Below are 18,539 nucleotides of genomic sequence, written 5' to 3'. Positions count from 1 at the left end.
AATATTGAATTAATCGATTGTTTGAGTCGATTCTACACACCTGCATTTGTTTTTATAAGTATGTACATATTAGTGGAACAACAAGATATAACAACATTTATAACATACGTCTCTGTTTTTATATATTTATAAAAATGCGATAGTCAATGCAGTTAAACATTGAACGGACACAAGGCATGTACTTATAAGGTACCACCATTTGTTTTAAAACAGTATAGTTAATTTTAAAACAGTGTTTTTTTTATATTATGAAATGAATGCACAAAATGTACCTAGACCTCGATCATATAACTCCATTGAGGCAGGGCTTGTGTATCTATATTTTCTGATTTAATTGGATATAAAAATGAAAATGATTAAACGTCCTCTGGCAGAATTGTCCGTCATGACGGCGATCTTAATGTCACTACAAGTTGAAAATCCGCCGTTTTTTAATCGATTATTTTATTTATATATCTACAACGATCATAGATCAGTAAATGGCCTAGTGATATCGACAGTTGGCTGCTATGCAGGCGGGACCGGCTTCAATACTCAGCCGATACAGTAGCTTTTTTTTTAATTTAATAAAATATGAAATCCGCCGCACTTACGTGAACGGTGAATATATCGACTGACTTTCAACGTAGTGGCATTAAGTCATTATTGACACTATAAAAAATATCTACTATGCAATACGCTTACAAATATTCGAGTAAGTGTGTAAGCGTGTTACAAAATTTTAAAAATGATTTTCATAAATAGAATGTACAGGGTGGTGCAGGTGACATTAAAATTATAATTCAACTCAGGTACACTTTGTAAATATATACTAAGTGCTACTAAATCTGAAAATCTAAACAACATGTCTTGTTCTATTTTTATAAACCACCCTGTATATGTATACAAATTTATAATTGCTCAATGCAGACTTTAGTAACATGTTTCTAGTAATATACCTACATACACATACACATACATACATACAATACATTCCTGTTATCACAGGAGGATTTCGAAATGTCAAAAGTCCATGTCCAGAATATCATCTGTCAGTCTTTTAATTATTACAATTTTATCTGTTTAATTTCTACACACGGTGAATTTACACAGGTATTGTACATAAAGAGTTCAAAAATACTAACGTTTGTGATACCAACAGATACATCATACAAATTGTGAAAACTGACCAATTTTTTTTTCAGAAATAATTAGACACTTAATAAATGTTTGTAGTTGTAATACCCGTATTTGAATTATATCATTCTTTTTGTGACTTTTATTATGCAGTCTGGAGTTCTTTTTTTTTTTTTTTTTTTTATGTGTTTTCTAATTTGAAAACTAACAATTCTCTGCTACTTGTAAGGTCTAGAAATCTTTTAATTTTTAGTGTCTGGATTTTAACGCGCCAATAATTATAAGAATTAAGACCACAGATTTATTTTCAGAATCTTGAAATCATAAATTAAGGTTTTCTAATAATGCTTAAAGAAGTTTTACCGATATTTTTTTGAAAAATCGATGATTGATAGGATAGTCTTTTTTCTAAAAGGTTCAACGTAATGTGCTGCATATTTATCAAATTTTTAGACAACAATAATTTTATTAAGATTTTCCATTTTCTCCTATTAATGACTAATGAAAGTAATCAAAGCTGAATAAGGACGTGAAACGATTTACTGGAATAAAACCTACACCGATGTTTCGCCTCCTGTTTGATGTTTTTTCAAGGTAGGCTTTTTAAGTCACAATGTGTCAATACACTCATCCCAATAAATGTCTATTAATCATCGTCATCATAAGGTCGTTGGTCCTAAGACTGGTTGGACACGAATCTTCACTGTTTCTTATCCTGAGCTAATCTTCGCTTTTCCCTGGAACTAGAACAACCCACATTCCTAACTATTTGTAAACAGTAATCTAATCTAGGTCTACCTCTACTCCTCTTAACTCCTGTTTCTGCTTCTGATATATCTCTGACTAGCCCTTTACGCCTGAGAAGGTGTCCTACCAACCTATCTAGCCTATTTTTTATTGGCTTTCGTAGTTTGTTCTCCTATTCTTTCTAACCTAACTTTCTCTATCCAGGGTATCCTCATCATTCACCTGTAACACCACATTTCTAACGCTTCTAACCGTTTTTTTTCCGCCGCACGCACCGTCCATGTTTCGCACCCGTAGAGCGCCACGCTTCATACATACATCTTTAACAATCTTTTTTAAATTTCTAACTTAACCGTTCGCGAGCACACTTCTTGTTGTTGAAAGCGATTCGACCCTTCGTTATCCCCTGTTTTATATCTCCACTGCTCCTTCCATCCTGACTTATCTAACTTCTAGAAAATCGAAAATCGGCGAAAATATCTATTCAGCTTTGATTATTTTCGTAATTTCTCAAAACATACAAGATTCAAATTATGTATTTTAATCACTTTAAGACAACGTTTCGACCAAAACTGCATAAATAGGTTTTTCGACGTGTTGAAATATCAGTTTTAATATAAATTAAAATGTGACTGCGAATTACTGAGAAGCCGAAGGTAATCGATATACATGCTTTGGGCTCTGTTTTCCGTTAAATCTGAATTATTATTTGGCAAGCTTAGGCTCTAGACTATGACCATCATCAGAAACAATTTAAGTCCATAATGCAGTATAAAATCGTCGAATAGTCGTTTAGACTTCCTCATACATTACCTACATGTATTGTAGAAAACTAGACCTACTTAACGAAAGAAGACCTGTTAACATTGTGATATTGCTTACGCTTTATGAACACTAACATGTGTCACAACGTTCGCGTGATGGAGATCGGTATCGGACTTGGATTCTCCCGGTTCCTGTTCAGACGAAGTTTGAGACGTGAAATAAGGATGTCGGTGACGATGTTGACATTTGGGAATGGCTCCCGTCAAACGGGAATCGGAACTGATAGCGCGTTCGAGGCGACCTCTTTGGCGTGTAGTGTCTCTTCTACGTGAACGAGACCTGTGACTGCAATCCGATGCGTTGGAACTTCGTCTGTGGTTCTTTTGAGGGGTGCCAGTATTGGTAGTTGTAGTTGTGGTGGTAGGGAGTTGGTGAACCGAACCCCCTGTAGATAAAAAAATCGTTATACAGTAAGTGGACTGTACAATTGCTCATTACAAAGACAAAAAACGATAAATTTGAGACATCAAAGGAAACTTATGTATGGTTACAATCCATGTCGCTCATTGTCCTCTAAAATCGAGAAAAAATAAAAAGAAAATAGGTACTTTTGAAATGGGAATTTTCTGATGAACTGAGTAGTTGTTGAGAATGGCTCGCGATGTACCAGCTGAAATTACATTAAGTACATACTTCGATACAATAAAAGAAGTGCTGCAAGATTTAATTTCTCTCTCGTTTTATTGAAAAATCGTAAGATTCTCGGACTTTTTGAGACTAGTGAATAGATCTAATAACTAGAAATAAGTAGTTTCTAAATTGGAACAATCGACATTACGGAAGAAAAGGGCGCACTGTATTTAAAAAAACAGTCCGTTTGAAAAATTACCTTTATATTATTTTTCATTGCCAGTAATAGTCACTATACAGTAAACAAAAATTGGACTTTGATTATAAACATTTATGACAGTGTTTGAAACGTTTCCCTTCATACCAACACCAATTAACCAAGTATCAATACTCTAATATATTTTTAAAATGCAAATATTAATGACTAATTCGGTCAAGAAGATAATTATTATAACACATCCAGGCTTCTTTGTATCTTCCAATCAATTGGTCAGCGCACGCCGATAGAAAATTTAAATAAAACATAGCCTGTATTACTCAGGGATAGTTTAGATGTCTATTAGTTGAAAAATTTTTAGAATCGGTGTAGTAGTTTCAAAGATTACTCCGTACATACAAACAAATTTGCTTCTTTATAATATTAATGTTACATATAAAAGCATGTATGTTATAAAATCAATAAATATATTGGTTGTGTACTGTGTAAACGCCTCTGGTTGTGTATAAGCAATTCCGAAAACGTCGACATAATGATTATGGATGACATACACGACGCGCAATAACAAAAGAATTTCGAGAATCTTCCGGAAAAATGAAAAGTCTTAGCAATTTAAATAGGCCTCTGAGTGACAGCTGGTGTCAGTTGGTATATATGAAGAAGTGACCGGTAATTCAAATAAACAAAGCGAAAAATGTAAATAAGAGTAATTCAAGTGTCTATTTAGTGTTTTTGTGTAAATAAATAACTGTTAAACAAATAGATGATTACTAGAAGATTCGTTACATTAGTGCATGGGTAAATTAACGTTTAAGTTGAAATCTTGTATCTTGTTAATTACCTATGACTCCTGATTCTCTCACGTGTCTCGACGGTAGTCTTGGTGAGCATGAATGTGAACTTCTTCGAGAGTTGTCGTTCGAACGGTCTTCTTCGTCAACTCTTTGCTGTCTCCGGAGAGGGTTTCGTCTACGGTCTCTCACCCTTAACGTAACAGGACACTCCAGATGCAGATCCAATGCCATTGAACCCTGGCTACCGGCATCCGGTTGTAAATCGTTTCTAAATTGAAATCGGAAGACTCATTATTTCGAGGATATTTTGTGGCTTTCAATATGCATGCCGCCAAATGAAATATCGTTCTACATCACTTACGCGATGTCGTAGACAGTGTGTAAGTAAAATAATGCGGAGCTTACATAAAGTGATAAAACTTTATAAAACAAGAAATTTATGTGAATATTTGCGAGTACGAATGTTTTCGAGAAAAACATATTTAAAAGAATAGTCCGACCCTGGTGAATCACGCAGAGAAATACGACAACGTGACGCCGCATTCAATCAGTTGGTAACTTGCAGTCTCAGTCATCGGTACTAGGTCAGTATATAACTGTAGAACAATTCTTATTAGTATTGTGAGCTATGTCATTTAAAGTCTACAACAAGTCTTGCAACAAACAGATTTTAACCGGAAGCAGTTTTGTAATGGTTTCGGCAAGAAAGTGCTATCTATCCCAATTTTTTCCATATGGTGATGTTTATATCCCTAGTAGTCCGGACTTCTTTGTATGAGGTTACGCAAATGAAACAGCGCGTGTATTATTTTTAGAAGTAATTTTGGTAGACGCCTTGAGGATTGTTTTCTTTACGTGTTGGACAACTAACTGTTTATGTTACATTAATGTGTAACTGTTCAGTCCTTATCGTAATTTGCTGTATTCGAAGATTTGGTGTTACACACGTTGGTAAATTACGCCCAGGGTCGGCTTCGGATTGTAATTTGTCATGGTTTTTTCTTACAAACTCTTTTGCCCCTTTACAACGCTGATGTACTCACCATGCAATTTCTTATTGATTTGGTCGACATTCTCCAAAACGCTGAACTTATTTCAGATACATAAATCATTATGTGCAACTTTTTTTCTAGTACCCATGGGTACCATTTTTTCGCGCAGCAATTACTATGCATCTGTGGACTTGGATTAGATGGTTCCATTTATCTTTTCGGAACGTTGTGTGTTTTACGTATATATACAAAAGTAATATATACAATAAGCACAATTATTGTACGTGTATCGACCATTATTTTCTGGCGGTAAAGAGAATGTAACTGGGACCGGGCGACCGTACATTGTATAACCATTTGGAAGCGAAGTAAATTAAACACAACGTATACGTACATTCATAGCAAAAAGCACACGAGGCAATACGAGAAAAGCACTTAAACGTAAGCTTTGCTAAAAGTACTTGTAAAACAGTAACTCTGCTTCACTGCCTGTCAGTCTAAGCAAGGGGAGAACGGAATTGTTCTTTTGCACAAAACAGTGAACACGAACGGTAACTGCTACGTTGCTAGCTATTGTTCCAAACTATGCAGTGCTGATGCTAATCCTGATCCTGATCTCTGATGTATACTGTACAGAGGCGTAATTGATTTGAATTAGTTTTATTTATAAAACAGCAAGAACTGTTCACCATTTCCTGCGGTATCTAGCTTTGAAAATCGGGGACTTTAAGTTATTCTTTTCTAATGTTTATATTTATATCCATATTTAGTTACCTTGTTTTTTCCACTTTTCTTTTTCATATAGATGTATTTATATTAAATGGTAACAGAGTAATTGCCCAAAAAAAGCGAATCCCACACAAAATATTTTTAACTTTCTTTGATGTCGTATAAAAAAGCAAAAAAAAAACACCTGTGTTTTGATATCAGTTAACCGGAAGTAACAAAATTGGCGCAGACAAATAAATGTTGAGGTAATTGATTAGTTCTCAAAGAACCAAATTCTTTGTTCGTTTTGTTTCTCTTGCTTTCCCTATATAAATAACAATATTCCCAGTTTGTTTCCCCTTACACTTGTATTTTTAGATTTCCTACATGTTACAATGGACTAAAAATGTATTTTTATTAGTTTTCCCTGTTGTCAGTTAAATTAAAAAATACATCAGCTAGCCAAAGCTTCACGTTTCAGTGAACTTGTTGATTTTTTTTTTGGTCTTGACTCTTCAGGCCGCTGCCAATATGAAGATTGTTATAACACTTTCGAACAATGTAGGATTCTTTATTTATTTCATGCAGAAAATCTTAATGAAATCGTAAGACTCCACTCTTTCCTATCCTGAGCTAATCTTCGCATTTCCGTTAAACTAGATCACCCCACATCCTTAACTATTTGCGAACAGTAATCTAATCTTGATCTACTTCTAGTCCTCCTAACTCCCGTTTCTACCTCTAATATGTCTCTGACTAGACTTTTATGCCTGAGAAGGTGCCTACCAACCTATCTCGCCAATTTCTTATTGACTTCTGTAGAGTCCTCTGTTCTCCTATTCCTTCTAATACTTCTTCATTTCCAACTTTCTCTATCCAGGGTATCCTCATCATTCACCTGTAACACCGCATTTCGAACGCTTCTAACATTTTCTTTTCCGCAGCGCTCACCGTCCATGTTTCGCACCCGTAGAGCGCCGCGCTTCAAACATACACCTTTAAAAATCTTTTTCGAATTTCTAAATTAACCGTTCGCGAGCATAGAAGTGATTTCTTTTTAGTGAAGGCGACTCGATACTGCGCTATACTCTGCTTTATATCCCTACTACTCCTTCCGTCCTGACTTATCTAACTTCCTAGATACCTACCTAAAATCAGCCACTTCTTCTGATTTTTTATCTCCTATCTTTATATTCGCTCTTTCCCTGTTTTATCTTTCCTTGTATACCAGCATTTTTGTTTTACTTTAATTTATTTCCATACAGTACTGTTTTGTCAATATCGCTTCCATTTTATTTAAATCTATCTCTAACTCGTCAATATCGCTTCCATTTTATTTAAATCTATCTCTAACTCGTCAATATCGCTTCCATTTTATTTAAATCTATCTCTAACTCGTCAATATCGCTTCCATTTTATTTAAAGCTATCTCTAACTCGTCCTTGCTAGATGCTAATACCGCTATATAATTTGCAAATCTAAGCATACTAATCGTTTGTCCCTGTATATCTATCCCTACAGTTGTACTGTCTATAATGTTGATCGCATCTTCGATGTATAGATTAAAAGTAGGTGTGACAGTGTGCATCCCTGTCTAACTCCCTTCCTAATATTTACTACTTGCAACCCCAGCTCTATAATTGCCTGTTGCTCTTTATACAAACGAAATATCACTCTTCTATCTCATCCCTACATTTTTAAGTATATTTAACATCTTTTCCCATTTAACATTGTCAAAAGCTTTTTGTAAATCTACAAACCCTATGTACGCACTCTTTCCCTTTTCTATCGTTTTCTCTATTGGTACCCGTAAAGCTAGAATGGCCTCCTGCGTTCCTCTATTATTTCTATACCCAAATTGATCTTCCCCTAATAGTTCTTCTGTCCTTTTTTCCGTTTTCCTCTGTACAATTCTAGTTAAGATTTTTGACGTACGGGAAGTTAAGCTAAATGTTCTAAATGTCATCGAAACAAATTTTTAAATGTTTGACGGTAAGCGAAATTTCCCCCAACTCGAACATACATAATTGACTACATTTAGGAGGGGTGGGTTAGGAAGGTTGGACTGTAAGTATGTAGATGAACATAATTGAATCGTAAATCTCCGTGAAACATAATCTTACTTCTACTCACCGGAATGTTTGAGCCGTCTCGTCAACGGAAAGCGCGTGTCGTTGAAGACCAGGACGCGCAAGGAGCGTCGAACAGGCTGCCGGATTACGCCTGTTGCCCTCGTGATGGTGAAACCTTGGGCGCTTCTCATCGAGAGGCGATCGTTTGAGCAAATCGCCCACGTTGGCGGCGCCGTCGCCGCATCTACCACCCCCGACATTAACGCCTCTGTCGCCGCCGCTGCCTGATTCAATTCCACCCACACTATCTCCGTTATTCTCCTGCATCAGGTTAGGAGCCGATGGACTTTTATTAACTGAAAACTGGAACGCAACGAATTAATTTAACATTGCTGGTATTAGGTAAAATCATAATTTCTGTGACAAAAAACTGAGAATTACTGTAAATAATTAAACGGAACGGTCAGTATAAATGCCTACACTACTCATTACAAGAGTATTTGTCAATGTAAGTTTATATCATTACTAATTACATAAGTGACGTTTAATAGGAATCATTTTAAATTCTTCGACATAAAAGTAATAGTTAATTAATATTTTTTATATTAACAATTACAAAAATAACAGTTAATATAAATAATTAATATTCATTACAAAAGTAGGGTTTAATGGAAAATATTTCCATTACCCATTATAAATGTACCTAATGGCTAATGTAAATTTCTTACTCAATATAAAAAGTAATCATCATCATCATCCTTTTAGGGTCGTCAGTCCTAAGACTGGTTGGGCACCTTCACCTTTTCCTATCCTGAGCTAATCCTAGAGTATCCCACCTTCTTCACTATTTGAGATCAGTAATCTAACCTAGGTCTACCTCTACTCCTCGTAACTCCTGTTTCTGCTTTTAATATATCTAACTACCCCTTCGTGTCTGGGAAGGTGTTCTACCAACTCATCTCGCCTATTTCTTGTTATTCTCTGATCTGTTTCAACGTTCGCTTTTAACCGTTTCTTTTTCTCCGCGCCCACTGTCCACGTTTCGCACCCGTTCAGAGCCATGCTCCAAACGTACACTTTCAACAGTATTTTTCGAATTATTCGGCCGGAGACCTAGTAGTGACTTCTTTTTGTTAAAGGTGACTACCCTGCGCTATCCTTTATTTCATATCTCTACTGCTTCTTCTATCCTGAATTATGCAATTTCTTAAATACCGAAAGTCAGCGACTTCTTCTAAGTTTTTGTCTCCTTTCTTTCTATTCTCTTTCTTCCTACTTTTTCTTCCCTTGTATACCAATATTTTATTATTATATATTATTTTATCAATATCGCTTTCATATCACTTACAAATCTAAGCATTCTAATATTTTGCCCCTGTATATCTATCTCTAAAGTTATCCTGTTTTTAATGAAGTTTATCGCCTGATCAATATACAGATTAAAAAGTAACGGTAATGTAAATTTGCACATTAGCCATTGCAAAAGTAACTATTAATGTGAATAAATACCATTATTTATTTACATGCCTACTAAAACGAAATTTTCCATAGGGACCTGGAACTGATTTTCCAATACCAGAAATTATGATGCTTTTTTTTATTTTAGTCCTTCAATTACTTTTATTTCTAAACTATTGATGCAGAATTTCTAAAAATTATCTTGAATGCAGTTTAATATGGAAAAGATCTTGACAGATCATTTACAACTGTAAAATCGTGAGCAAGTAGGACGAAATAGGTCGATTTTTGTTTTTTATAAACAACAATGTTTTTAGGAATGTAATTTCTTAACTAATAGCATTTTCTTATTTTACTTCTCCTCTACGATAATACCATCAGGGTTGCAAAAATATTAATGTGAATAATTTACATTATCAATTACTTTTTGCATGAGTAATCGAAAGATTTTACCTTTTATCTTGTTCTAAGTGTAATGTAGTTTCTGTTATTGAATAAAATACCTTTTATACAGTAGTAATGGTTAATGGAAAATATTTCCATTGTTAATGGAAAATATTCGCAATGGTAGATAACGCATAAGATCTTTGTCTTCAGTTTCTCGTATTTGTTGTTTCGACTACTAATTGCAATTAGATCTTTTGCAATATCGCGAAACTTATTATTGTGGATTCCTGTTATTGTGATAGTGTTACCTAAATACGCTTGCATGCTTCTTTTGTTTTCATTTTAAAGCCACCCTCCGCAACATTTTCAACACCCTGTTAATGGATGACATGGGTTCTTCGACATCGCACAGCGTACTATTATTATTATTATTATTATTTCTTTTTTCATCCTTTATCCTATCCGACAGAAGAACCACTTCTTTTGTCATCCACCTTCCGCACGGGGTTGTTACCTTCAAAAATGTCTCGTCAGCAAAATACCAGCAATTTTCAAGGGCTTGCCTTGCAACAATGTTTTAACACGTACAACATAGCAAGCGAGCGAGAGCATTCGACGTTGTTGCATTTTTTCAACACTTTTCAATTTTCAACGGTAATACATATATGTAATACAAAATAGTACGATAAGACGTATGAATATAGAATAATTATTCTATACGAGGTCTGTTTGTATATATATTCGACTAGCTGTACCCTGCGCGCGTTACTACGCCACCAACTAAAATAAATTTGAAAAAAAGACATTACAGAAATATTCAATTCATTTTGACTCATTTCAAATTTCATTGATTTTGTTCATTTCGAAAAAATTGTGACATTTCAGCGTTTTGTTTCAATTCGATATATATTGAAGTGCCGTGGGAAACTTTGCTAAAGATCATCGCATGATCAAATGCATAGTTTACGATTCTATAGGGTTGTTCGGAAAGTCGTTTCGTTCTTTCCCGACAGAGGATTTAATTGTATTCTTTTGTACCCAACTTCACATTAATCCGTATAATTGTTATATGCTTTGAGAGCTCATATAGCAAGGCTTGTGTGTGAAAAATTCCAATTAATTCTACGCAGTAGTTTTTGGTTGGTGCCCTTTTAAATATGGAGAGCGATAAGCAGCATTTTCGACATATCTTACTGTTTTACTACAGAAAGGGTAAAAATGCTGTTCAAGCCAGAAAGAAATTGACTGATGTGTATGGAGAAGGTGTGTTGACAGTACGCCAGTGCCAGAACTGGTTCGCTAAATTTCGATCCGGCAATTTTGATGTCGAAGATGCACCACGTTCGGGAAGGCCGGTTGAAGCTGATAAAGACGCGATAAAGGCATTAGTTGATGTGAACCGGCGAATAACAACACGTGAGATCGGATTGAGGTTAAATTTATCAAATTCAACAGTTTATGACCACTTGAAAGGCCTGGGATTATCCTCGAAGCTCGATGTATGGGTTCCCCATGTTCTCACAGAGAGAAATCTGTGTCGCCGCATTGACGTCTGCGATTCGCTTCTCAAACGTCACGAAAATGATCCGTTTTTGAAGCGCATCATCACTGGGGACGAAAAATGGGTTGTATACAACAACGTCAAACGCAAGAGGTCATGGAGCAAAAAAGATGAACCGGCTCAAACCATTTCCAAAGCCGATATTCACCAAAAAAAGGTGATGCTGTCTGTTTGGTGGGATTTTAAAGGAATCGTTTTTTTTTAGCTTTTACCGGATAACACAACGATTAATTCGGAAGTCTACTGTCATCAGCTGGACAAACTGAATGATGCACTTCAACAGAAAAGGTCAGAACTAATCAACAGGAAAGGTGTAGTGTTTCACCAAGACAACGCGAGACCTCACACAAGTTTGGTCACTCGCCAAAAGCTTTTACAGCTTGAATGGGATACAATGCTACACCCACCATATTCTCCAGACCTGGCACCATCGGATTATTATTTGTTCCGGTCACTCCAAAATTTTTTAGACGGTAAAACCTTCACCTCAAATGAGGAGGTCAAAAACCTCCTCGATCAGTTTTTTGCCAGCAAAGACCAAAAATTTTATGAGCGTGGAATTATGCTACTACCAGAAAGATGGCAAAAGGTGTTGGACCAGAACGGTCAATATATAATTTAATAAAATATTTGTTGACTTTCCTATATAAAGGACATACAGACAAACATTCATTTTTATATAGGTATATAGATTTTCGATTTTTTTTTGTGGCGTTATGTTGGTACTCATGTCTCTCACTTATACCTACAAGTTTGGCCATGTTGAATGTTCAGTTAATTTTTAACAGCTGTTTTGCTTGAACGTGTTTTGGCTCGTCTTCGATTTTTGTCTGTTCCAATGTACGTGAATAACGACCAAAAACGGTCACCACACTTCAAACCATTAAAAAAGTGCATGATATTGTATTGGATGATGGGCGAATGAAACTGAGTGAAGTAGCTGAGGATCTGAAGATATCGGTAGAGTGCGAGTGTGTTAAATGGGTGCCCCATTTGCTGAATGCCGATTGATTGAAAGAAAATCGCAGCAATGTTTGGATAGATTCAATAGGGATCTGACCGATTTTGTACGGCGATTTTTCACCATGGATGAGACATTGGTGCACCACTACACGCCAGAAGCGAAACAGCAGCCCAAGCAGTGGACGGAAGCCAGTGGTTTTGCGTCAAAGAAACTGAAATAGATCGCATCAGCTGGAAAGGTTATGGCCAGCGTATTTTGGGATCCTGTTAATTGATTTGAACCTTGAAAAAAGCCGAACCATTACAGGCGAATGTTACTCTAACCATCTTGACTAGCTGAATGCCGAAACTGGCGAGAAGAGGTCTGATTTAAATAAGAAAAAGAAACATCTTACACCAGGATAGCATACCTGCACATAAAAGCACGTTGGTGATGGGGTTTTGGACACTATTTGTTTGGTCATTACCCCAATTTTCCCTATTTGGCACCCTCAGACTTCTATCTGTTTCGAAACTTGAAGAAATTTGTTTCTGAAGGGAAGAAAAAGTAGGGAAAGAGCGAATATAAAGATAAGAGACGAAAAATTAGAAGAAGCGGCCGATTTTAGGTATCTCAGGACGGAAGGAGTAGCAGGGATGTAAAGCATAAGATAGGACATGGTCGAGTCGCCTTCAATGAAAAGAAGTCACTTCTATGCTCGCGAACGGTTAATTTAGAAATTCGAAAAGGGTTGTTAAAGGTGTAAGTTTGTACAGATGCGAAACATGGTTATAATGGTTATAATCGCTCGAAATGTGGTTTTACCGGCGAATGATGAGGATACCGTAGATAGAGAAGGTTCGAAATGAAGAGATATTAGAAAGAATAGGAGAACGGAGGACTCTATGGAAGTCAATAAGAAATAGACGAGATAGGTTGGTAGGACACCTTCTCGGGCATGAAGGTCTAGTTAGAGACATATTAGAGGCAGAAACGGAAGTTAGATGGGGTAGAGGCAGACCTAGTCTTAGGACTGACGACCTTATGATGATAATGAATCCCTAACATATCGTCGACCCGTTTGGACCTAGTCGTCTTGAAGATGTCTTCAGGATCTCTTCTTTCTAGGCTGATAGATTGAAGATTTTAACTTCTACTTGTTTGCCGATAGCCACAAATCCCAAAAATAAATAGTTATGCCAACGATGGCCGCGAAAGCCGAAATTAATTTCTGACAATTGAGTTAGCCTTGCTAAGGACTAATTTTCAAAAAAAGTACGACGATACCAACAGCAGTCTGCTCGCTACTTTTGATCACTGCCTGTAGATAAATGCAGAAGGAAATTCCTACCTGTTGTACGATGAGGTTTGATTTCTTGATCGGTTGTTGGTTGACGGTATCCAAGACGAGCCCTCGGGAGAACTGTAAGAAGGAATGCGTCAGGGCACGTCTTTCGGCGTCGTGATGAGAATGGACATGCTGCACGGAGGAATGCTGATGAGAATGTAGACAGTGGTATTGATGTTGAGTCGCCATCGTTTGCGAACCTGCTGTTCTAAGGGTCGTGTGTTCGATATACGAGGTATTGCGTCCACACAGAGGAGCACCCGGTGGTCCTGAGCTTACCTTTAAACGAGCCGGCACCACTTTGGCCGCCGAATCTCTCGCTTCAAACGTCATGACGCATGCTGCGACCACAATGAAGCCTGTAAACAATATTGAGCAGATTGTAAGGATAAAGGGTGACCTCCCGGAACCGTTTAGAGTGACTCAGGGGTCGCATATTGACCCTATATAATTTAGATTCTTTATAAATGACATTACTCTATGTTTGAGATACGTAGAAGTTCTGATTTTTGAGAATAACATATCTAAATTTATTTAAAAAACTTCTGACACTTACGGATCAACTGAAACTGCAAAGGGATCTGACTATTTGGTCTTTATGTAATAGACTCTATTTAAATATTGATAAATATGAGGGGTCGGAGGGGCAGGTTTGCCTAAGGGGTCCGTCCCATAAAATTGAAACATGTTAGTTACCAAAAGGATATTTACAATTGGTCTAAAGTACTTAATTTTTTACGTTTATCTTAGACGTCCGATAAATAGTCGGAAATGTATACATTCTCCTCTTCACCTACATTAATTACTTTCCAATAAAAACTAACCGTTTCATATATGTAAAAAATATATTCGGAAAATTAGAGAAAAAAGTAAACTAATAGAAGCTTGGATGAAAGCAGTAGGTATCAAAGAAGTGAATTCCGGAATAAAAATTTGTTCACGTCATTTTAATGCACATGATTATATTTCAGCAAGTATTTACCATCAGCCATAACCTTAATATTTAAAACTAGAATCATACTAAAATTATAAAGTGAGAAATTATTTATTCCTGTGTAATTGATTTAACACAATTCTAATGATACGATATAAGTATTTTGAGGTTAAGAACCTACCTGCTGCAATACAACAAAGTTGCAATAATGTGTTTGCAACGTTCTCTTAAATCGGCTTTGCACGTGCAAGTCATTGATATGATATTGCTTAAATCACCCAGAATCACCTCACCAATTATATAACGTGAATCACTTTTTAAATCCGAAGTTTGTAAAAAGTAGGCAGTAAACTTGACGGAATTTGAAGGCTAGCTTCCGGATTTGTTATTTCCGAATTTTATAATGTGATTGGCATTAAAAACACGCTCACCTTCAACGAAATTTCCTTTCCGAGGCTTTGTGTCAGCCCAATCACATATTGTGTCAATACTTATCATTTTATCGTAATTTAAAAACTTGGAAATTGCACGGTACACTATAGGAACTACGATAAATTTTCCCTAATCGGCGCCATGTTTTTAGGCTCCTCCCATTTGACGGATCCGAACAGCTGGAGTTTTTATCGCACTACACTATTCAGTAGACACCTACATATGTTGCCAACTCACGCACAGGACCGGCTTCTGATTGTAAATGATGATGATTTTCTTAAAATGTTTATTATCCGTTAGAACGCTGCTGATAATTCATCACATTCTTCACTTGTTTTAAACAAGGAAAGCTGCTTTCTCCAGAATAATTTTACAACCAGAGCGTAGAAAGCGGGATACGGAGGGCTATATCCAAGTTCGGTTAAAAATAGCTCAAATATTGGTTTCCCAAAATATAAAGAGATTAAGTACTTGAGTGATAATGATATTGATTCGAGTTTCACTGTCAGACTTAGTAGAAACGTGACAGTGAAAATTTATACATTCCTAAATCTTGAACTAAACCGACTTTTAAATCATTGGGATAATGCTATACTAGAAATTGACGTGAACTATTCCTATTATACTAATCCCCCTACCCTATTAGGTCCCTGCCGTCCCTAAACCTCTTTCGTCAGATTGCGGCTTGTACGGCCTATTAGTAAAACCCATGGCAAAATAGTTGAGTAAAACTAGCACTGGAATTGAAACTCTATTTATTATTAATTCTTCATTGCAATTGTAGTAAACTGTTACATTTCAGTGGGATTCAAAGTTCTCGAAATGGTCCATAAGAATATCGAACTGTTGTACTGAACCCTGTAATTTTTGTTGTGTAAATTGTAATTTGTTTTTCTTTTTCTCATATCTCATAATAATATGATATCTTTATGCCACCCCGTATGATATAAAATTTAAAAAAACTAACACGTTAATTATTCTTATGTGAAACAGTTGTTTACATAATCGATTTGTTCACATTAACGAATGCTATATTTATTATGCGATAAACATCTATAATTAAATGAACAAATACCTATAGTCATTGAAAGACAGCTACACATTCGTAAAATATCAGTAATTAAATTTCATGCCTGCACCTAATACGATACGACTATAGGGACATCGATGATTTAAACCAATGGCGCTACAGCAACAGCGAAATATCAGTCTTTAACATTCGTTTCTATAAGCGAAGGTTTAGGGCTTAGCATGTTTCGAATAATATGTTTACACTATCGGGGGTCCACTCTATTTCAAAATGTGTGGGTTAATAATATGTAGGGGCCTATTACTGTTTCAAATTTCAAGTTTAACTTCGTATGAATTAAGTTAAGAAAAGTTTCATGTTTTTCTTTTGAGGCAGTTTTTACTTGAATACTTCTTGTGTTATATGCATTTGAAACATCAAATATCCCTATTATGTTATTGATTGTATATTCACAATCACCAAATTTCATATATCTTTAAATTAGTATACATAACGTTTTATTGACCTATGCACTATGCAGTCATTAATTATAACTAAACTAATTTTCCTATTAATTTTTGAATTTAAAAATTAATGACGACAAATACATTACTTGTATATGTAAGTATATATTTTATTTGAAACCCCCCAATATTTGAAGTTTTAAAGACTTATATTATAGCATTTATCACATTATTGGCGACTTTTCATATTTATTAATTAATTTTAAAACGTAAATAGATATTTATTTTGCTTTAAAAATAATTATTTACACTCAACTGACGAATAGTAATATGGGTTGCATATGTATCTACATTTATTAGTTTTTTTTTAAATAATTACACAAAAGTAATGATGGTTATTAAATTAAGTGTTGGATTGTTAGAAATTATCCTTTGGGAATATAGTAAATTCTCAAGAAACTAATTTATAGTTCATAAATTACACTAATAATTGTAGAATAAGTGCGATGAAGAAATTGGTCGCTTTAACCTTTCGAAGTCAGAGAGCCTCCATAGCTCAGGGGTTAGAGCACTGGTCTTGTAAACCAGGGGTCGAGAGTTCAAATCTCTCTGGGGGCAGGCGCCTTTTTTCTTTGTTTTTTCAGCTTTTTAGACACGAACGTTGTTGTATTGATTTATAAATTACTTTAAGAGAGTAATTTTTTTTAACCAACTTACGATTAATTGTAATTCGATTTAACAATGGTTTTGCTAATTATTTTATACAAACTACAAGGCTTATTTTTACTGCAAAGCCAAAAAAGCATTCTTACCTTTTTAAATTTTGAGCCTGAATTGCTAACACGAAAATTAAACCATGGTGACTTTCGATTGTTGCATAAATATTTTACATTTTTTTTTATTGCTTTAGATGTGTAATAGTTTCATTACAAATAAAAAAACTAACTGAGATAATCAAAATTGCTCTGTTATTGCAAAATACTTTCTCTGGGAAAGTCCTTATATTATTAAAAATATAAAACCAATTCTATTTGCATATAATATAAATAGCCAAAAGAAGCTATTTGTAATAAATAAGTTTGTTACCTCCAACTCCCATAACGATGGGTCCGGCGTAGGAGAGGTTATTTAAGTGAAAACCTCTGGATTCATTTTTAATCTTGACCGTGTAATTTCCTCTAACTTCCTGTGCCACTGACAAGTGATCCGCAAAGTATCCTGCAATAAAGGGAATGAGATTTCAGTGAAATGTTTGTTAATTTATTTACTATGAACCAACTGTTAATCTGAAAATTCATTTTCAATTTTTTAACCACCATAAACTACCTCAGATTAATGAGGGAAAATTTGNATAACTAGTGATAATAAAATTACCAAAATTGAATGTTTTAAAAAAGAAACAAATTTGGTATTGTTATTTTTTGTTTATTTTTAATTGCTTTCTTTTTTACAGGCAACCAATTTTATCCTTCAGTGGTGGGTAAGTGTTTGTTATATAGTTTACGTCAGGTACCCGTACCTGTTATTATTATTTACTGTTTTGAATTTGAATTTGAATCATTGTTCATAAAGAATTACAAAAAAAAAAACAAAACTCCCTAAAAATATAAATTAATTTCCTATACACAGGTTCAGTACATCTACAACAACTTAATAATTTGTAAATTAAATTAACTAAAATAACATGTTCATTATTATGGTTAAGAAAAATCAAAGTGTGTCAGTGAAACTTTAATATATCCATAAATAAAGTTGATTTTAGTAATTACCGTACTAGTTGAATTAAATTGAGGGTGTTGGTTGGTAAATTCTTGTAAACAAAACAATGGGCTGAACTTTTCGCCAACATTCTTGGCTTTATCGGGAGATCAATGTTATAAATTAAATTTTTATAGGCATAAATATATATATATAAAAATGAATTGCTGTTCGTTAGTCTCGCTAAAACTCGAGAACGGATGG

General features: G+C 35.1%; 1 protein-coding gene and 1 non-coding gene across 2 annotated transcripts in view; one reads left to right on the top strand and one right to left on the bottom strand.

Annotated features, from left to right (window-relative positions):
* Positions 1–2,226: 2,226 nt before the first annotated feature.
* The window catches only part of LOC108744622, a 36,870-nt gene continuing 20,557 nt past the window's right edge, over positions 2,227–18,539 (bottom strand). The window contains exons 3-7 of the mRNA XM_025974730.1: positions 17,664–17,795; positions 13,742–14,097; positions 8,103–8,404; positions 4,317–4,537; positions 2,227–3,073 (exon numbers count right to left, since the gene is read on the bottom strand). Coding sequence (XP_025830515.1) covers positions 2,742–3,073; positions 4,317–4,537; positions 8,103–8,404; positions 13,742–14,097; positions 17,664–17,795 — 1,343 coding nt within the window. The 3' untranslated portion in view covers positions 2,227–2,741. The remainder of the gene's footprint in view (positions 3,074–4,316; positions 4,538–8,102; positions 8,405–13,741; positions 14,098–17,663; positions 17,796–18,539) is intronic.
* Positions 17,123–17,195, top strand: Trnat-ugu. Its single transcript has one exon. It is a non-coding gene; the product is annotated as a tRNA-Thr (tRNA).

The sequence above is a fragment of the Agrilus planipennis genome, unplaced genomic scaffold (assembly GCF_000699045.2).
Source record: "Agrilus planipennis isolate EAB-ADULT unplaced genomic scaffold, Apla_2.0 scaffold16, whole genome shotgun sequence".
Lineage (NCBI taxonomy): Eukaryota > Metazoa > Arthropoda > Insecta > Coleoptera > Buprestidae > Agrilus > Agrilus planipennis.
This window is presented reverse-complemented; position numbering and strand designations above follow the sequence as displayed.